This window comes from Ambystoma mexicanum, chromosome 4p (genome assembly GCF_040938575.1).
Source record: "Ambystoma mexicanum isolate Mex_15411 chromosome 4p, UKY_AmexF1_1, whole genome shotgun sequence".
NCBI lineage: Eukaryota > Metazoa > Chordata > Amphibia > Caudata > Ambystomatidae > Ambystoma > Ambystoma mexicanum.
In genome coordinates this window covers 520,296,677-520,319,096 of record NC_090927.1, presented here as the reverse complement: position 1 = coordinate 520,319,096, position 22,420 = coordinate 520,296,677, and the positions used below count along the sequence as shown (strand labels likewise).

Genomic DNA, 22,420 nt, shown 5'->3' with positions numbered 1-22,420 from the left:
TTCCCACGGTGAGTTTTTGCCGGGACCGGACGACACCGGTCGCTTTAACTTTCCCTGAAGACCCCAAGGGCCTTGAGCCCAATATTGGGAAGGAAGGCAGCAAGACACATTCTTCCCAGCCAGAACTTGATTCCCCAGAGGTCGTAGAGGAAGAGGCTCGTACAGACAGCTGAGTGCTTCAGTCATTGAGTAAAACAAGCATACATGTGTTAAATGTGGGAGGAAGAACTCTCCTTTCTCTGCTCAAATGTCAAGTATTATCCGATGATGCATGGGTTCTCCAGGCAGTTGCAGGGCTGCATCTAGATTTTGATGGTGATCCTGTGCAGAGAGTAGAGCCTCAACAGATACACATGCCACAAGAAGAGTTAGCGATATTCAAGACAAACTGCGCAAGCCAGTAGACAAGAACACGATAGAGCGCAATACGTAAGGGGGCGCAGTATTCCTCAGCAATATGTTCCGGGTGCACAGGGGAGAAAATATAAGGCCAGTGATAAACTTAAAGAACCTAAATGAATGGCTCACATACAACCAATTACAAATGAGAGGATTCACCTAATCCGAGACCTCCCATGTACAGGAGATTGGCTAGCGCGCTTAGAGCTCAAGGATGCATACCACCCTTTTCTGATAGCAACAGCTCACCAGAGATTTCTCCCCTTTCGGTGGAATGAGGAGACGTGGCGTTTCACATGTCTTCCGTTCGGTCTAGCATCCGCCCCGTGGGTGTTTACGAAGATAATGAGGCCAGTGGCAGCAGCCATAAGAGAAAGAGGAATCGGGATTATCATCTATCTAGACAATATCCTAGTTTAGGGCCAGAACAGGGCGGCTCTTCAAGAGAACATGCGCTGGGTTTTCACCCTAGTGTCCTCACTGGGATTTATAGTAAACATAGACAAGTCTCAGCTTCAACCAGTCCAGAGAATAGAGTTCTTGGGGTTCACGATAGATAACACGAAAGTAGCGCTCGAGCTCCCGACCCACAAGGTGAAGGCCATCAAGAAAAAGCTGAGAGCCGTCATAGCAAAGAAGTCTAGCCTGGGTAGAGGGATGGCTAGCAGCCTCGATTCAGGCGAACTTCCCCGGGGCTCTACTTTACAGAGCTTTACAGAGACTCAAGATCAGACACTTGCAAGGTGGAGTGGGGTATCATCAGCTAGTGGGTCTAGATAAGCAATCCCTGACCGAGCTTCATTGGTGGTTACAGAATATGAAAGCCTGGAACGGCCGAGTGATTTTTGGCAACGTGCCAGATTTAGTCATGGAGTCTGATGCGAGCAGAGCCAGCTGTGGAGCCAGAGGCGAGCAAGCAGAGACAGGAGGGAAATGGTCAGAAGAAGAACTGAGATTACACATAAATTTTCTCGAACTCCTAGCTGGGTCATTCGCGGTGCAAGCTTTTACCAAAGTCAAATGTTGAGTCTTACTCAAGATGGACAACATTTCGGCCATGCATTACATAAACAAGTTAGAAGGGACCAGATCCAAGATGCTAGCAGAACTAGAGAAAAATGTCTGGCATCACTGCCCACAACATCAGATTGCAGTATCAGCGGAAGACTTACCAGGTGTGCAGAACACTGTAGCAGACAACTGGAATTCTTGATATCTCATAGACTAGGATTTGTGGCCCAATGGACACCGATCTGTTTGCATCCAGGTTGAACACACAGACGCACAAGTACTTCAGTTAGAGGATAGACCGGGGGGCAGTAGGGACAGATGCATTCTTACACCTTTGGTACGGGGCAGTGCACTACGTCTTCTCGTTGTTTGTCACGTTGACGAGAGCCCTGGCGAAAGTCCACAGAGAGTCAGTGGAGCTCATAATGATAATACGGTTTTGGAAGTCCCAGGCCTAGTTTCCAGCAGCAATGGAACTTTCTTCAGATTTCCTGAGGATAGTTTCTCATCAGCAGGACCTTCTTCTCTGCCCAACCGGTCTCCCGCACCCACTGATAGAAGCAGGCACTCTACACTTAATAGCCTGCAGGGTTTCAGGAATAGATGGGAGTTGCTAGGCATTTCGCAACTCACTGCCGACTGTATTAGATACTCCTGGGTGCCTTCTACCATACAGAGCTATGGCACCACTTGGGACTGTTGGGCCCAATGGTGCTCGGAACATAGTATGGATCCAGTTTCAGCCCCTATATTCCACATCGTCAACTTCCTAGCAGATAGATTTCATGACGGCTGTGCCTATAGGACACTAGGAGTCTATAGATCAGCAGTGTCAGCAGGTCACGATAAAGTAGAAGGAACACCAGTGGGAGGGCACCTCATGGTTGTGCACCTACTCAAGGGAGTAAAGCTGAAGAAACCAACAGAGCCTAAGTACGCAGTGCAATGGGATGTCAGAGATGTATTTCGTCTCTTTCTCAGCTGGCCAGAAAATAACAGCCTTTCTCACTCACAGCTGTCAGGGAAGCCAGCAATGCTGCACTGTTTAGCAGCATCTCGAAGAGTGTCGAATGTTAAGGCATTAGAACTCAAAGATCATTTCCTACCCTTATTTTTCAGAGAATAAGAAGATATGTGTGGCGCAATGCATAAAAGATTATGAAGCGGCAACAGCACACCTTACACCGCCAGGAGTAACGCAATTGCTTATAGCGTGTAGAAAGCCATACCACGCCGCAGCTACAGTGACAATAGCAAGATGGGTTAGAGAAGTAATGCATTGTGCGGGCATAGGTTTGTCCATGAGCGATGGCTTCTAGAGCTTTTCTCAGCAGGAGTGTCATTATGAAATCAGCTGATTGGTCTTCTGAATCTACATTTAAGACGTTTTATTTAAAGCCTGTGTCAGAAATAACTAGAGTGGTAGCAAGCTTTCAACAGGCATAATGCTTGCCTCCTGTCTTGACATAGAATGAAGATTGCTCATGCTTACAGCGCAGGGTAGTCTTGATTCTATTAAAGACACAGAGGTGAGCCTTATATCCCACCCAAGATGGCTTAAGTCTTAAAGTTCAGCATGAATGTTCATACTGTGGAAGATCTTTAGCGCATCTCCACCCTCATGTTTTCTTCTCCATTCCTCTTAGGGGATGACCAGAAGATGGCCTGAGGCTTAGCGAGAGGAATGCGAAAGCATGGTCGAGGAGTGCACACGTTGTCCTGTTAGGACGAAACGACTGTGAGACCGACAGGCCAGTTGGAAGTTCTGTGAATCGGAGAAGTTTGCATGGAGCAAGTTCTACGTTTGGAGATGAGGCATAGTTTGCTGCCAAAGAAAGAGGAAGGGACCTAGGGCAGGGGCCTCCTATACCGCAGCCTGGCACCCGATAGGTGGAGGAGAGGAGCCTCAGGACTACCAGGGACTAGAGGCTCATGGGACTTGTAGTGCCAATTGAATTTCTTGTCCTTGAACTCTTTAAACCATTGGATTTCCCGTTTCCTAAGAGTTTTGCAAGTAAAACAGAAAATACCCAGTTTAAATGTTCAAAGTTTTAAAGTGCTGTGAATTGCAGTAATAAAGAAAGTATAGCATAATGCTCGCCTCTGTGTCCTTAATAACATCAAGACTACCCTGAGCTGTATGCCTGGGCAATCTTCATTGTATCTGATTGATATGTTTTTATGGGAATTGTTGAACAGTGATGTATTCTTTTTTCTTTCACAATTCTAACGCTGTCTTAGATGTGATGAAATTGTACTTGATTGATATGTCTTCTATGCAAACTGTTGAGCACTAATGTCTTTTTCTTCTCTTCTTTTAAAGTTGTAATGTTGTTCTAGTGAAGTAATGGATTTTGGTTAAAAGTGAAACATTTGTATTGAGATCAACCACATTAAATACAAAATTAAAATAAAAAGTCAACAAAAAGTATTACAGAAATGCATTTTTCCATGGTCAAATGTTTGCATTAGTTTCACTGCAATTTGGAAGGCAGGCAATAGGTACATCAGGAGACTTCTGGCCAGCACATGCTTGTAAGTAGGTGGATAGGAGATTGTTGGCGATCAACTGAAGACTGCAAACCTCTAGTCATTTTTGGATTCCTAAACTCCAAAACATTCATTACAGCAATCACTTAAATTAGTTTGCTGAAGTAAAAAATGTACAATCTAATTATAACATGTTTCAAGCTATGAAAGTGCTACAAGACGTGTGCACCACAGTACAAAACCGATATTTAAAAAGTACAATAAAAGAATACATTGTTATGGTGAGACATGCATTGTTCAGTACACCAGAGCTCGATAAAAAAAATTCTTAATTTTGCCCTATGTTGTGATTGTTTTTTGGCATTATATTTATAACCTCTGCAGTTTGAAAATATTGTTTAATTTTGCTCATTCTGGAAGAAGTAGTTGCAATGACATTTTCTTTTTTTACAAGTTCTGCTATATTGTACACACTAGCTCCTACTATTAAAACAAATATTGTATTGCAAAATCAATCACATGGTAATATATAATGTTTACAGTATTTTATGAGCACTAAGTTATTACATCTATGTTTTTAAGTCTGATGTATATTGTAATGAATATAAAATGCCATGTTCCACCGCTCACCTCTTAGAGGATGATGCTGCATGCTGTGTACTGTACCAGCAGGTTGCTACTTCGTGCCAGAGATGTCAGGCCTGAGTGAAGTGAGTACCTTCAATGAGTGCTGAGGGACATTACCGGCTGTTACGGCATAACAATAAGCTAGATAAATACGTTTTCAATGAGGGCTAAGGGATATTACCACCTGGTAGGAGCTTTAACACCTACCTCTGCTGTCATTGGCACCTGGCGAGAGGCGAGCATGAGGCAAAGGCGAGGCAACATCCGGGACACCTGCCGGAAATAATTAGGGGAGATCAGGTGGAAGAATCAGAGTTGAAAAGCAGGCTCCGAAATAGGACACATGAGAGAAAAGCAACTGGGGAGAGAGGTTGGCAACCCCAGACCTTCAGCAAATTACCGACCACCCCCAAAGAAAACACACTTACCTCATCTGAGAAATGCTAGAGAGTTGAAACAGTGAGGCAAGGAGGTGGAGCAGAGGCAGAATATGGAGGCCATGAAGTGAAGCAGACGAGCTGAAATGCAGTGTGATGATACAGGCAGATTCAGTCCAAATTCACTGCAATCTGACTGGATGCCAGGAGGCGGACAGGTACTAACATGTAGTAAGAAACAATTTAGAGAAAAAGAACAGAATAAGGATCAGGAGATCAAGACGTACATGTGCACAGTATGTCTAATGTATTTTCGATTCACAGATTAGATGTACGTTTGTGTGCAGCCAGTGTTGGGGATTTTTGATTTAGATGCTATTAGATTGCCGCTCTTCTAACATGTCATGTTTAATTTCTTCATGCAGATATCAATGAATGTGAAAAGGAGAATAATCGACCATGCCACCCATCTTCAAAATGTGAGAACTCTCTAGGCAGTTACAGGTGTTTATGTACAGACCCATACATACTTGCAGAAGATGAAAGAACGTGCATAGGTAATTGTGCCAACTATATAAGGCAATGCTATTTGTTTTAAGCGTTGTTCTGGCGTTTTCTTTAACTCCTGTCACTATAACTGTAGAAAAGAATTGACATCATGCTCATATAATTAATATGTGTCTTACTTGCATCTGTCTCCAAGAACATCACAGTAGCTGGAGACATTGAAACACCATTGATGGGATCTGATCATCAATGAATCAGTCATAGAAGAAAGGTTATATTATTAATGAGCACTGGAGAGAAACTGGTCTCTGTATCATAAGTATTACATGTTTCAGTAACATTAGTAAGAATAGTGATGCTACTGATAATAATTAAAGTCATTACAAACAAGACCAATTATAATATGCAAATCAAGACTCTTGCTCGGTATTCATGTCACACATTTCGCTCATTTCATTTATCTGTATTCATTTTACTCTGGCCAAGCCCTGGGCGGGGGAATAAGTGAAGCTTTCACTGCTTAACATTGTAAGCCTAATGATTGCCAGGGAGTGAAAGAGGAAAGTTCCCTCCCCTTATAATGGCTGCACAGTTTTGAGGGATGTGCTATAGCAACTACATACAAGATATAGCGTCTTCGATTTGCAGACGAATTCTAATTAGGCTCCCTCACTTTTCTTTTCTTTTTCAAGTGCATGTCCCTTGCTTTTTGAAAATGTAATATACTGGCCCTTTTGCCTTTCATGGGTACATGATGGTGGGTTCATTTCCATAAAGAAGCAAACACGTCTTTTCTGGTTTGCTCATTTTACTTGTAGTCCTGCCCTTTCGATCATCCCCCAGAGGCTCTCAATCAGTGTCTATTTTGGGAACAACCCATACAAACTTTGGAAATAACCTACCCCTCCCAGAAACAAAGATTCTGAAGCATCCAAACTGTCTTTCTTTGCAAGTAAGATAACAAACAGCACCTCCTTAATACAAGTCATTTGATTTATACTTGCTTATGCCTTGATGGAAATGTGGGTTTTTACAAAGTTATCAAATATATGAAAGCATGATCCCCAGTTTGCCAGTGAAGACTTTAAAGAATGTTGCTTTAAAAGGTTTGGGGCTGCTAGACGTGATTACTGAAATACTGCATTTAATTTCTCTTGTTCAAAACGGCTAAGCAACATTGCAATCATTTTGTATCTATGTACACCACCAGGGTGCTGGTAAATGATGTCCTTCATTTTTTGTTTAGATTCGCTGCCTTGTCTAATCCCCACACCACAAAATGTGTTCACAGTATTCTGTCTTGTATTTGCATCCTTGAGGCCCACAGTGATACTCCAGACGTCCGTTTTAATCTACTCTATTAAAGTAGGCCTTTGAAGGATCCAACGACATGCCAGATGTGTTACTGTTATTTACTGTTATTTACTCTTTATCAGAATACAGTATAAATCATGATTAGTTGATAAGCCTTTTTTAGCAGCGCTATTTATATCTAGGGTAGTCAATTATCTAGTAATATTGTTCATGCCGGTACTTGGTGCCGCAGTTTGCAGGGATGGGTCCCACTCAACCTTTTGTTACTGTAGGGATTAATAGGGTTGGAGGCTGGTACATCCCTATGCAAGCACTCCAAGTAAAAGAACATACGTTGTGCATATAGTTAGGTATCCAGTTTAGTGAGGTAGCATAAACTGGGCTGAATTTCACATAGACACAAATATCGGATCCTGTGAGTATTGTGTTAGTAAGTGACAAGTATATGGTACTATTTCAACAAAATGTTGATGAACTGTGTGGCCAACAGTTTTGCCCATCCGGCCTTTGTCAAGGCAGTTTCTATTAAATATTAAACTTTGCACAGTATTTCGCAGTCCTACCCGACAGAAGTGTAATAAGTTAGGGGAAGGGAACTCCTAAAGGAGGTGAATTACGCTTGGGGAAGGGAACCCCTGCAATGGTTTTTGTTTTGCTTTAAGAGGTCTGAGCCCGACTGAGGGAGGGAGACCTATGTGAACTTTTGCTTTAAGAGATCTGAGCCCGACTGAGGGAGACCGACATGAACTTTTGCTTTGAGAGGTTTGAGCCCGACAGAGGGGGCCCGATATGAACTTTATGGGGAACTGTGTTTTGGAAATTGGAAAGTAAGCCTTTAACGTGAAAGGCCAGGTGGGCCTCGATCGACATTTTGAACTGCCTTTGTGTTAAGAATCTGAGCCAGAGAGTGTAATTGTGCCTACAGGGACTGCCTTACTCCATGCTGTCCAACACGGGGAGGAGAGCTGACTCAGCCCCATTTATTCTTTATATTTGAACACTGGTTTTCCTTTACATACATATTCTCCTTTTCACACTTTTTATACAAGATATAAGGCAGGCATTAGGTTTTGTCAGTATAGGCCATTTCGATTCGATAGACTCAACTGGGACTGTTTTATTTATTATTTGATGGTCGAGACTACTCCATCTTATATATAAGGCAAAGAAGGAGTTTCTCCAACCCCATTGAAATTTCAAATAAAGGTTTTACAAATGTTACCTTTTGTGTCAGTGTGATACCTTGCCTCCCTTAAATATTTTTTTTTTGTGTTTACCAAGTTATATTGGTTTTACAAAGATGACGGTATTCTCTATCATTATGCATTTGTGTCATTCGTTGTTCATTTTTCAGTTTCCGGCCTTCCTTCCTGCTCTTTTTCTTTTTCTATTGTCAATAAGGCCGTTTGCAGGATTTTTATTGTGACAATGGCCCATGAAGTCTTTTGTCCGCTTATCAGACGAGGCCACTAGGTCGTTTCCTCACAATCCGAGTAGGACTCTAGGATCACAGATTAATAATTTTTTCTGATGTTTTGCGTTGCCGGACAAGACGTCAGGAGGTGGCGAACTGATTCTACTTCTTCCACTTTTTTGCTCTTAGAAAGAATTGGCGGAATGGTTTGTTGGGGAATTTTCTGTAAACCTCTGCCAGGTCGTTAACTTTTCTAGGAAGCGATGGGAGGTGTCCTAACAGTTTGTTCTTTTCTGCCCTCTCTGAGGTGTTGATCCAGTCTAGTTCTTCAAGTTTTTTTTTTTATTCTGAGAGGGTTTTGGAGTAATTCGTCTTCTGTGCAGGTGAACCCTTTTTTTAGCCACCCAGGATGATAGCATTTTCGATCGGCCTGCCTTGATTTCTGTGTTTAGCAGGCTGTGTAGGGGCGATGCCTCCGGTAGTAGGATGTTTCTGTAGAGTAAAATGCTGCTGTTTTCCCCTCTTGTTTTTAGAGAGATGAGACCTACCTCTTTTCTTATAGCTGGTAATGAGGTTGATTTGGGGAGAGACATCACAGACCTCCAGAAAAAGGCTTCGATCCTTTCCCAGATCTCCTCCGGTATCTTTGGCATTGCTTCCGAGCCATATAGCAGGCACGGGACCACTTTTGCTTTATAGTATTTGATATGGGGAATCAGGGAAAAGCAGCCAAATTTATGATCCAGCATGCGTGCTTGGTTCGTTAAGGTTCTAGCCTTGGACCAGATGTATCTTTGCATGCTCACCTCAGAGCACAAACTGTCCAGCATGACCCCTAGATATTTGAATTCGGACACCACTTCAATTTTGCTGTTTTCTACTTGCCATGAGATGTGATTTGTCTGGTTTATTTTATTTTTTTTCTCTCCAGAATCCTGGTTTTCTTGTTGTTGATTTTCAGCTTGTTGGAATCTATGTAGTCAGCCAAATTGGTTAATTGGTGCTGGAGGCCGATCAGTGTTTGATCCACCAACATGATGTCATCAGCGTATAGCATTCTTTGGATTGGGGTCCCTCCAATCTTTAGCGGAAATCCTTTTACCGCTTTGGACGATTCTTGATAGTCGCCTAAAAAGGCTATGAACAGCGCCGGTGCAAGGGGGCATCCCTGCTTCACCCCTCTTCTTGTTGGGATTTCGCCTGACAGTGTGCCGTTTTTGTTCAACTTCACCCTCATGGATGTTCCAGTGTAGAGGGCTTTTATTGGCTACAAGATCTTCAAAGGGCAATTGGCTGCCCGAAGTTTAGCCCATAGTAGTGGTCTATCTACCGTGTCAAATGCTTGGGTGAGGTCTATGAATGCTAAATATAGCTTTGCCATACCCTCTTGGGTTTTGCTTTTGAGGGTGCTTAGGATCATGATGTTAACGATCGTCCCAGAGTTTTTGCGGAATCCAGCTTGGAAAGGGTCGTTCAAAGTGGACATTTTGAGCCAAGTTTGAAAGTTCCTCAGTAGGAACGAGGCAAACACTTTTCCGATTGTGTCGAGCAATGCGATTGGTCTATAGTTTTGTGGGTTTGTCCTGTCTCCCTTTTTGAGGATTGGGACCACCGCTGCCGTAGTCCATGATCTTGGTAGCAATCGGTCGGTAGAGCATTTTTTGAAGACCATGCTGATGAAAATCGACCATTCGTCAGTGAAGTTTTTCAGGTCGATGTTCGTCCCTCTGTCCGGACCAGGGGCCCGCAAGGCTTTTAATTTGCAGATGACTCTTTGTTTACTATGTCTATCCCTCTATCGTTGGACTCGATGCTGTTGGCTTGTTCCCTCTCTGCAGGGCCGCTGAAGAGTGATGAGAAATGAGCTATCCAGCTGGCTTCACTCACACGGTTCGACTGGGAAGGCTTGGTATGTGCTCCTGAAGACTTGATCATGGTCCATCTGTGATGAAGACTGTTTTTCTTCCAGGTGTGTAATTCTTTTTGAAGAAAGTTCCTTTCCTAGTGCCTGTTTGACATTTCTAAATGCTATCCAGTCTTTTTTCCATGCAAAACTCACAGAAGATTTCTTTTTTTTTTACTACAAGATGCAAGAGATAGGTTTGAGAGACATAATATGGGTTGGGCGGAAGGTGGCATGGATGGGCGTATAATAGGTCTCTGGCAAAAGAAAACAGTACAAGAATTTCATTTAAAAAGTACAGAGAATTGGGAGATGAAACACATATAGCCGTGTAAATTCCTCCTGATCACTGTTGTACTTCAACAGCCTGTGCATGCCGGTGCTGTTGAAATTACCTACAAACCTGGCATAGTACTCTGCCATTCTTAGAAAAGAAAGACGGTTACACTTTTTACATTCTTTCTACTAAGTCCTTTTTAGGTTCTATTCCATGCTCTGGCATGATGTGGCCAAAGTAGTCTATCTCCTTCCTGACTATTGTACACTTGCCCTTGCTTAACGTCATGCTAGCCTTTCCTGTAATCTTGAGGGCCTATGAGAGCCATTCATTGTGTTAACTGAAATACTTGCCAAATCTTAGTATGTCATCCTGGTAACATAACATGCCTTTTTGATTCTGAAAATGAAGGTCCGAAATGCTTTGGAAAACAGCAGCTCTGGAAACTATCCCAAACGGCCTTCTCAGAAATAGTCCTTCTGGGTTTACGAAGGCTGTCAAACTCCTTGAAGCATGATGTACCCTCACCGGTGGCACGCTTATTTTAAATCCAGCGTTGGGAAGAATTAGGTTCCACTCATTGCGCAAAATAGTTCTATTATGTTGTGAAAATCACGTCTGTCCAGATTGATACAACATAGAGTTCCCTCAAGTCTATGCACCGTTTCAACTTGCCATTGAGTTTCTGAACCACCACTAGAGGCAATATCCAGCCACACGCCTCAGTCCTCTCCATTTTGCTCAGTTTCTCCATATTCAAGAGCTCTGTTTTAACTTCTTCATGTATAGCTAGGGGTATATTCCACACCCTTTTTAGGACTGGTCTCATGCCCAGCTTCTGCCTTATTCTGTAATGAAATCCCTTCAAACATCTGTTTTCTTAGAAAACCGATGTGCTTGTTATTTTCTCCCTTCCCACATGGCATCATCACTTCCTGTGCATTGGGTACAGCTTCCTTTGTATGTGATGCATACTTGCTGTCTGCAATCCGGTCCTTCAAGGACATCCCTGCATGGAAACACACTATCAGTTCTATGTATTTTCCACCACAAGCTACCGTGTTGATGTCTTATACTGAAAACACTGCCTCCTCTAGCCCTTCACACTGGTCTTTCATTGCATTGGTGTCTCTTGAGCTCTTGCACCATTTAACCCCTTCTCTTACTTCTCTGCAATATCATTCCAATTGCTTTACATGCATCGCTGCCAAAACAGTGATATGGACTGTCACACCAGAAACACCTTCTTCTGTCTTTGTTTTTTGCTTTCTCCGGCTGCAAAGCTGAGGCTTTCTTTCAGTGTCCAAACTTCCCTTTGTCCAATCGTTTGGTTTGGATAAAGTTAGGTTCAGTGGATGCCTTGCTAGTTCCATTTAGTTTTGCCTGTACTGGCTTATTTTATAGACCTTTGATGTGTTCCACCTATGTTATGTCTCATAGGACCTGTTATAGTGGGGGGTTTCGATTTACCCACAAGGCATGCCTGACTTTCCTATGCTGGATTCCTTATTCTGGTTGGGTGCCAAAGTCACAGGTGGCAGCTATCCCATGTAATGCAGTGATGTATTGTTCAACTTTCTCTCCATCCTCTTGTGCCCTCTTCTTGAAGCAATAGCATTCCAATACAATTCTCGCTTTCATGTCACAGATTTGGAGTAGCATCTTTAAGCATGTTGCATACCGATTAAGTTATTGAGCCTACACATGGTTTAAGATTCTTGAACTGATCACGTCCAGCAGGGTCTGGACAATTTTTAAAAAATAATTCCATAGCTGCTTCCATAAGCTGCCTACACATTGTGTTGAAAGCATTTCTTCCACCTCTTCCAAGGTATTAGTGGTTCAAATGCCATTGCTAAAAATAATAAGGTATTGTATTTATATTCATTTGAAGAAAAGGGAAAAAGGTAACTTACAATAACATATTTACAGATGTCTGAAGCATTCCTACAAAGGGTGCTGACAACAAATAGTGAGCCAGTTTATGATGGTGTAAAGAATTAGGACATAAAAAGGCACAACACAAAACAGAAGCAAAATGTATATAAGAACTGACCTGCAAAGGTTAGATTAGCCAATGATGGCAAGTGCAGCAAACTGAAGAAGTGTAATCATTAAATATACAATATTACATTATTAAGTGTCACTGGAGGCAGTGGTGGTGTCAGGCAGGTAAGATGAGGGAGAGGGCAAGGGGATTTCCTCTTGACATTTGTGCTGGCTTTTATTGTTATGGGCAGTGGGTTCCATTGAAGTAGGGCGAGTAGGGAGAATGCGCACACTCAAGAGAAGGCATGGGGAGAGTGTGGGACAGTGAGGTTAAGTGGAGATGAGAGAGGATTATCAGAAGCAATGAAGTGGTGAGCAAACTGAGATACAATCAGACAGGTACTGATAAGCAAGACTAGTGACAGCTTTGTAGACTAGGAGAAGGAATTTGAAAAGAGTGTGATTGTGCATGGAGAATCAACCAGAATTTTGTCAGTAGGTGGAAATGGGGGAGGATCTGGGTAGGTTGTAGAGAGTACATAAGCAAAGTTGAGGATGTTTTCTAGAGGGAGGGCGGAGAAAAGAGGAAGGCCAAGGAGTAGGCTTGAGCAGTAATCCAGTTTGCTTTGTACGAGAGTGGAGACTAATGTTTTTGTAGAGTGGTTAGTAAGAAAACAGTGAATTTTCCAAATGTTGAGGAGGTTAATACGAGCAGCAAAGGGAGAGGTAGTGATGAGTCGTGGCAGTCATACGTTATTATCAAAGAGGACCCCAAGACTGTGAGCCTTGGGAGAGGGAGCAAGAAGATCAGGCAGGAACGAGATAGGAGAGGGGAGGGAAGGCATGGCATTGGAAGCTGAGATAAAGATGACTTCCATATTTTAAGAGTTCAGTATGAGGCGGTGGAGAGCCATCCAGTGACAAATTGCACTGAGAGAGTTTATAATTTGTTCCAAGATGGCTGGGGTGAAGGAGGGAAAGGAGAAAAGTATGTGAGTGTCATCAACAAGAAGGTGATAGTTAAAGCCAAAAGATTAGATACATCCTCCTAGGGCAGAGATATAGATGGTGAAGAGCAGAGGTCCAAGGACTGATCCTTCGGGATGCCAAAAGGGAGAGAGTGGGGTTAGAGTTTTGCGAGTTACAAGGGATTTTAAATGATAGAACTTCCAAGTAGAAGGCGATCCAGGCAAGAGCAGAATTGGAAAATCCACGGTCCCGGAGAGTGAGAAGAGAGGAGTAGCAGACCATGTCAAAAGCATCTGAAAGGCCCAAAGGATGAGTATAGTAGAGAGGTTAGAGTGATGAACATCAGGGAGAAAGCTGGAGACCTGCATGAGTGAGTCTCAATGGATTGTTTTTTAAAAACTATTTTTATAGTTTTTTTTGTTAATTGTACATAATACAAACATGTATACCTTGCAACATAGAATAGTACATGCATTGCAATAATGGAGATTGTTACCGCTGACCCATGTGTCCTTCTCCTGGTCATATGGTCCACCCACGAGTATAATTTGGGGAGGCACCCAAACACTAGTCCCGTTAAAGCTCAGTCCATCAATTCACCTCTTGGGCTCAGATTCACCTAATAAACCTTTGCGTCAAGATTTCCCTGCAGGATTGTTATTATACTCCCGATTGGGGAGGATCCCTCCCCAATTCTTTGTCTCATTCCCCACCTGTTGCAGTGCCTCCCGCGCCTGTAGTTTTGTTGGGCCCCCCCTTCCCGTGCAATCCAGTTCTATGTCCAGGACACAATTAAAATCCCCTCACCATATATATAGTCCGGCCTGTTGGCCTTCTATCATCTCCATCACCGAAGTGAAGTAGGTTTTGTTGTCCACATTCGGCATAAGAAGTCACCACGGATATGTTCTGTCCCTCCCATTGTCCTATCAGTGCTATCATCCTTCCCTCTGTATCCCCCACTGTGCATTCCACCTCTATGGGGATCCTTGGAGCAACCCAAAATCAGCACTCCTCTCACATAGGTCGAGTATGAGGACCCAAACACCTTACCCCCCAACTTAGTTTCCAAGGCTTTCAAGTCCTCCGCCTGCAGGTGTGTCTCCTGTAATAGTGCTAGATGTATCCCTTGTCATTTTAAATATTGGCCCACCCTCATCCTTTTGCCTTTACTATCCAATCCCTGCACATTCCAAGTGCCTATTCTAAGGTGGTTCCCACCCTTGCCCTTGTCTGTATCGTTTCTAACCGGATCCACTACGGTATTGAAGTTGCCTTCCCTGGCAGTCTTCCTCTTGACATTTGACGACCTGTAAGTTAATCTCACCCTGATCCCCCAACAAACAACTGTCCCCCAACTCCTCGAACCCAACTCGCCCTCCCTCCTTCCCCCCTCCCTTGAATTTCCCCATCCCCATGTCCTCTCCTCCCTCCCTCCCCCCTAACCCATTCAACAGTGATGAACCTCCAAGTCACATCCTCTATCTGGTGCGTTAGGTGGATCCTGGTTCTGAGGTTAGTTAGATCCTCTTCCTGCTCCAGCACATATCACTATGCACCATTGTGGTTTCCTAGCAGAGAGTGTCTCACTCTTAACCGCTTCAAGTCTTACGACCGTTTCTCAATCATCTTCATTGCCCCAGTCCAATTCCCCAATGGTTAGTTGCTTCCTTTCTCCTTCTGTTGATGGTCATCCAGCCCCAGGGGCATCTCCCTTGGTTCTCTTCTGTCCAGCCAGTCCCATGTGTCTTTCGGGGATAGGAATAGAAAAGAACAGTTCCCTTCCATCACCTTTAGCTTAGCCGGGAAAATTGTCATGCACCGCAAGTTCAATTCACGAAGCCTGAGGTGGGCAGAGTCGAAAGACCTCCTCTCTTTCTGGACCTCCTGTGTAAAGTCCAGGAAAAAATAAATCCTGGCATTCTCCACCTCCATGTGTCCTGCTTTACATGCCACCTGCTGTATCGTGTCCCTGTCGCTAAAGTGGAGCAGTTTGGCTATTATCACTCTGGACTGGAGCCAAGTCATTAGCAATGTCTGCTGTGTCCAAAGGGGGGCTTCTTCTGATATCCCTCTTTATGTACTCCTCCCCCTGTCTTCCTCTTTGTCCGGAGGGTCAGCGTCCTCTTCTTTCCTTAGTATCCACTGAGGGGCTTCTAGTGGTCCAAAAGTGTAATCTGCAGATATCTTCGTAGGGCAGGTATTATGGTGCAGTGCTTCTCTTGTGCATGTCCTATTTCTTCTGTTCCTTCCCCGCTCTCACTTCTTCTGCTTCCCCCTCTCCTGTGCCTGCTTGTATTGTGCCACCTGTGGGTCAGTCTCTATCCCCCAGTTAGCCCTTTGAGCCGCCCTCTGTGGTCCATCAATCTAATGATGTGCCCTACGCTGGTGGGGGGGGGTTGCTACTTTGCACTACCGCCTTGTGGAGGGTCCCGTACGCAAGGCTCTCCTTCCCTTAATTAGCCCTATTTATGTGTCCTCAGCTTCTACTCCCTCTAAGGATCCGGATCTGTGCAAGCCCTATAGGGGTCTGCTTCACTGCCCTGCTGTTCTGAATTTCCCCCACAGAGTTGTTCAAGCCAGCAGTGACTGGTCCTGTTGGTAGGTCTTCTCCAATTGGCTTCTATCCATTCCCTTTCAGGCGTCCCCTCACCTTCTCAAGGTCGCGGGGGTGGGTGGTGTGTTCCTCCACTGTTCCCACTGCACTTCATGGCCACACTGTGTTCTCTCACCCTAGCCCGCCTCCGGACGTCACCTGCTGCGCCTCCTCTCACTCACTGCACAGGGGCGTGACACCAACTGGCTTCCAATAGACCTCCCTCGCACTGCTCCTCTCTGCTTTGTAGCTGCAGGGGATAGGTTGATTCCTCTTCTCTTCCCTCCACGTCTCTCTGTGCGGCTGCTCCTCTTTGTCGGGCGTTCCTCCTGCATGTAACACGCCCAAGTGTGGGTCGCTGCAGCCTTCAAGGGGGGTGTCCTGCTCCGTCCGCCGGCTCCAATCACACCTTCCCCGCTCCACACCTTTCTGCCTTGCGGCCCACAGGTGATGTATCAGCTCCACTCTCCGTCTCCGCCCAGTGCTATCACCCCCTTCTGCTCCCTGCTATTGGGTGTTCCTGCTTTTGTGGCTTCACTCCTATAGATGCGTCATCTGGGTGACTGGATCGCTGCAGTTCCCTGCAGTTCATCGCAAGTGCCTCAATCCGCCGGCCAAGTTCACTGAGCCCCGCTCCTTCTGGCGGCGGCCATCTTGTGGTCTCTTCTGGCAGCACCCTCTGCCACCAGATCTGTCCGCCCCCCAGGGTTCACAGTGCTTTTCGTGCACTCCGATTCATCAGTTCAGCACCTGGGATCTTCTAGCACACAATCCTGTCAAGCTTTACCAACGAGGTGCTACCAAAACAGGATCCCCAGCGGAAGATTGTTTGACCTGCAGCACGAGCTCCGGAACTTTACCTCTGCATCCGTCACTCACTGGCCATGCCCCCCTAATGGAATGTTTACAATAGAAGCCAGATTGAAGTTGTTCGCCTAGGCCATTATCGTCAAGGTTCAAAGGGTCCGATTCTGACCTAGATAAAAAATTAGAAAAAGGTTATTTCTTTCAGGAACAACATTTTTCTTATTGGACCGTGATTCTATTCACTTACTAAAGGAGTGCAAAATTACACCACTATTGTGTTCCATGAGATATCCTCTCCTTACTGCGTGGCAACTCCCTTGCCAACCACCATATGCACAGGACCATGGGTGTAAGGGTATTTTGCTCTTCCAGCACGAGTTTCTCCTACCATTTTTTTCAATCGTAAATGTTTAGCAGTCTTTTAGGTGTCATGTGATGATGACTTAAGCAAAACAAAAAGGTGATTGTTGGAAGATTTTGAACTAATCATAACCACAGGGACAGCTCTGGGCAAACCTCCAGACCATCGTTTTTCAGCCTTCCAAGCCATTACGGAAGGGGAAAGACCATATGCAAATCAGGCTTTGTCCCACCCCAAAATGGTAGTCCAGACCGAACCACTAGGTCACATCCCTTCTGCACAAGACCAGAAGCATCCCCAGACATATTTTGGCCTTTTTGGGCATCATCAATGAGAAGTAGCTTGGGTTTGTAGGCCAAGCAGGCTCAAGACCCACGGCTGGGCATACCCGTCCCACTTGGGGTGACTAAAGCAAAACAAAAAGGTGATGGCTGGAAGGTTTTGAATTAATCATAACGACAGGCACTGCTCTGGGCAACCCTCCAGACCATCGTTTTTCAGCCTGCCAAACCATTACAGAAGGGAAAAGACCATATGCAAATCAGGCTTGGTCCCATTCAAAAGGGGTAGCCCTGCCCGAACTGCTATGTCACATCCCTTATGCACGAGATGTTAGGCAGAATTATATGCAGTACCCTTTGGGAACACCACACACAATTAAGACTACAAGTGCCAGTAGAAATTCACCTTTAGTACAACCCTGTACTACACAGTAAAAGTGGTAGCGATGGCTGTGCAGCCAGACTTATCTCAAGAGCAAGTGAGCAGTATCAATAGTTACACAAAGGACAGCAATTACTATGATTCAAACAAACACTGACTCAAGGTTTCTGAGTAAAAGAATATACATTTATTTACACATCAGTTGTATAACATCTCACTAAAGTAAAGCAGTTTAAAAATCACACTCTTAATACACCACACCACTCCCAATAGGTTCCAGACAAGTTAAGCTCACAAAATGAAGTGGGAGCAAAATGGCTCTCCGGAAAGTTAAAAGAGAGGGAAAGACAAAGTTAGGCAGAAATTGAATAGTGTCAACAGGTAAGTAAGCAGGGCAATCTAGAAAGAAGAACTACAGTGATAGAATTAAATCAAAAAGGCTTAGTGCCAAAGTCAATAGGACAAAAGTCTTTTGCTCAAGATCACACAGTTCACCGTAGTTCGCGGTAAAGTCTTTGTCAAGAGTTCCGGACGAAGTTGGTTGGTAGAAAAGTTAAGTTAAAGTGTAGAGAAGGACAAGCCCTCGGATTGGAGAAAGATTTCACACACTTTCCCGCGGCTGAACGAAAGGAACAACCGGATTTGAACAGTACCTTTCAATGGAGAAGAAGCTGTAGCTGAGGCAGATGTTCCTGGTAGTTCTGGTAGTTCCTGCAGGCTCACGGTTCCTCAAGCGACTGTCGGACTGACACAAAGTAGGAAGACTGGAGGGTCCTGCACTACCCAGGGAAGAAACCAGCAGCAGAGCGAAGCAACCAATAAAAGGTGCGCTCCTTAAAACCCAAGCAGGATCCGACCATCCTGGCTATCTGGCCCACTATAGCTCTGTACAGCGAATTCGACCAGAGGAGGGAGTCCTGGCTTGCAGTTTGGGTGAACTGGTTGGTCCCACCAGCTCAGGGGAAGAAGATTCCTGGAGGATCTTCTCTGTCGTTGGAGTTCGAGGATTCAGACCTGCAGCAGGGCTTCACTGTGCTGTTCAGTCGTGGTATGGGTTCTTTCCTTCCAGTGGCGACTCTGCCTTTCCAGACCCAGAGACCTGCTTTTTATGCAGTTTTCCCACATTCACACAGCCTGGCTGTCAATCACACAGCAGGGTGGCTGTCCCGCTGACACAGTCACCACAGCCAATCATTTCAGAGTGCAACATGGGTCTCCAAGGAGACCCTGTGCAGGGAGTCCTAAACCCGTCCCTCACATCCCATCCCCCCCCAGACATGCAGGTGCCTAAGGAGGGCTTCTGTGTAGAAGCCCGCAAAAAGACGGTGAACAAAGGAATCAAACCTGGTTTGGCACACAGAGTAAAACACGAGAAAGACTTACAAAAAGAAATGGAGAATAAACCCAGCCAGAACCAAAATAAAACATATATGGTCTAGCGGGTTTAAGTTCGAGGCTACCAAGATAGCCTAAAACAATACCAAGTTTATTTAAGATAATTGCGTTAGAATAAATAGGTTAGTTACCACTGCCACCAGCCAAGTCTTGATGAAAAGGGAGCGAAACCAGGCTCCAAGAGAAACAGACAAAAAGGGCTAAGTATTAACCCTTTCCAGTACTCCATGTAAGATCGTTTGTACTGGGTCTGTGGTTTTACAGAGGCTAATAAAGTTAAAGGCAACTTTATATGTTCTGGTAGACAGTAGTCCCAGAAAATGGAGTCTGAGTTGGGAAGTCTAAAAGACAACCCTGTGTCACTGCACTGAAGGTGCTGTGTAACACACAATAAAAAGATGATGCCTGTGGAGTAGGTGAAGCTCCACAGTCTATGAACACAAAAAGTGTTAAATACACACAGCAAAACACATGTAAGAGTGGGGAAAAAAGGCTCACACTCTACCAGGTGAAAAAAATAAATCCCACAAATCCAGCAAAACTGCTGAGGGACTCAGTAGGTAAAGTAAATTAGCCATTCTGGAGAATTCTCCCTAACACTTGCCCCCCAGGCTAAGGGACGGGAGGATTTAGTCCACTCCTGGAAGAATCTCTACCTCTAGTCAGTTAAAAACATCCTAGAGAGACCATCAGCATTTTGGTGGTGACATCCTGCTCTGTGTTCAATGGCGAAATCAAACCCTTGCAGGCAGATTGACCATATCAGAAGTTTTGGGTTTTCCCTTTTCATTTGCATTAACCATCTCACGGGTTGGTGGTCTGTCTGAATCACAAAAGTAGATCCATACAAGTATGCTCTAAACTTCTTCAAAGACCACACAATGGCAAAACATTCCTGCTCTTTGGTTGCCCACCTTGTTTCTGGTTCCTTCAGTTTCCTACTGATGAAGCAAATGGGGTGCTCCCTACGATTCTCATCCAGTTGACTAAGGACTGCACCTATACCTGTATTGGAGGCATCTGTCTGCACAATGAAGGGTTGTTGATAATCAGGAGCTCTTAGGACTTGAGCTTGACAAAGGGCTTTCTTCAAGCTTTCAAAGGCTTGAGTGCACTTCTCATTCCATCTAACCTTTTTAGGGAATTTTGGAGAGGAGGTCACATTCAAGGGAGAAGCTATGGCCCCATAGTTCTCTAGGAAATTCCTGTAGTACCCAGTGAGACCTAGGAAAGCTCCCACTTGGGTTTGCGTAGTAGGGGTGGCCCAGTTCTGTACAGCTTGTACTTTGCTAGGCAATGGCCATATTTCACCTACTCCTACCTCATGACCAAGGTAGACCACTTTGCTCTGACCAATTTGACATTTACTTGCCTTTATGGTCAGATGGGCCTGCTCAAGAGCCTGCAAAACATATCCTAGGTGATCAATATGTTCTTTCCATGTACGGCTGAACACTGCAATGTCATCCAAGTATGCCATGCAGAAGTCCTCCATCCCATTCAGAACTTGATTGACCATACTTTGGAATGTAGCAGGTGCATTCTTTAGTCCAAAAGGCATAAACGTAAACTGGTAGAGGCCTTCTGGGGTTGAAAATGGAGTGTTCTCCTTGGCATGGTCTGTCAGGGCTATTTGCCAATAGCCTGACGTCAGATCAAATGTACTGAGGTACTTGGCTGAACCTAGTCTATCTACCAGTTCATCTGTCCTTGGCAAAGGATGGGCATCAGTCTTAGTGGCTGCATTTAGAGCTCTATAGTCCACACAGAATCTTAACTCCTTGGATCCTGCCTTTGGTACTAGAACATAACCCCGAGATCAAGCATCTTGTTGACCTCTCCTTTGATGTGGGACCTCACATGTTCTGACATTCTGTACCCCCTGCTTTTGGCAGGTAGACAGTCACCAGTGAGAATATCATGCTGACCCAAGGGGTCAAGCCTAGTGAAAGTGAAAACAGGGAGGCAAACTGTTTTAACAGAACTTTGCACTCCTCCTGTTGTTCAGATGTCAGCTGAGAAGAGAAATTGACTCCTTCTAGTTTTTCATCCAAAGGTGGGCCTCTGAGGAGGTCAGGTAGAGGTTCACTCTCCTCCTCCTCTTGAGCTGAAGCTAGAAGCAAAGCTCCCACTTCTGGCCTCGAGACATATGCCTTCAAACGGTTGGTGTGAAAGACTCTGGGAGCCTCCTTAGGTCTGACTAAGTCCACCAAATAGTTCACCTCTCCAAGTGTGCTCACAACCTTGAAGGGTCCTATCCATTTGTCCTGCAAGGCCCTCTGCCATGTTGGCCTTCTGGTCATGCCAATGTTTGACCAGAGCCTGACCTGCTCTTAAGTTATCACTAGCTTCTGCCATCATTTGTGACATTCTCCTCCGTAGACCTATCACAGTCAGTCACTCTGACTGGCTTGTGGGAAGGAGCACTCTCCAACCCCTCCTTAATCAGGGCCAATGGACCTCTGACTGGATGGTCATAGAGAAGTTCAAAGGGACTGTACCCAACTCCCTCCTGGGGGACTTCCCTATTAGCAAATATAAGGCATGGCAGTAGCCGGTCCCACTTTCTTTTAAGGGGTTCATCTAAAGCACAAAACATGTTCTTCATAGTATGATTAAACCTCTCTACCAGTCCATTTGTCTGTGGATGGTAGGCTGTAGAGAACTTGTAAATGACACCACCGTTTTTCCACATGGCTTGCATGTAATGGGACATAAAATTGGATCCCCTGTCGGATATCAATTCCTTAGGAAACCCTACTCTGGTAAAAATACCAAGTAGAACCTTAGCCACAGCCAGAGCCATAACACTTCTCATAGGTATGGCTTCTGGGTATCTTGTAGCATGGTCTACTACAACCAGGATAAACCTGTTCCCTGAAGATGTGGGAGGGTCAAGGGGACCAACAATGTTGATGCCCACCCTCTCAAAAGGAACTCCCACAAGTGGGAGAGGCACCAGGGGTGCCACATTCTTGGCTCCACTCTTGCCAGAGGATTGGCAAGTGTGACAGCTCCTACAGAACTTGTCAACTTCTGTATCCATCTTAGGCCAGTAGAAGTATAAGGAGAGTCCTTCCTTGGTCTCTTTGAAACTCAAGTGACCAGACAAAGGTATCTCATGGGCCAACTGTAAGAACTGGAGTCTGTTGGCAAGGGGCATTACAATTATTTTGCAGTCCCCAGGGATAGACTCAGTCGGTTCACTGTAGAAGAGGCCATCTTCCCAGCTTAACCTATGCTTTCCAACTTCTTGCCCATCAAGTTGGTTAGCAGCCTGTTGTCGAAGACCTTCAAGAGTAGGACACTATCTCTGTCCTC

At 44.8% G+C, this 22,420-nt stretch overlaps 1 protein-coding gene across 1 annotated transcript in view; it reads left to right on the top strand.

The window, feature by feature from the left end:
- TPO (thyroid peroxidase) overlaps positions 1–22,420 on the top strand; it is a 670,859-nt gene that overhangs the window by 520,133 nt on the left and 128,306 nt on the right. Inside the window, exon 11 of the mRNA XM_069605188.1 lies at positions 5,330–5,461. Within this exon, the coding sequence (XP_069461289.1) occupies positions 5,330–5,461 (132 nt within the window). The remainder of the gene's footprint in view (positions 1–5,329; positions 5,462–22,420) is intronic.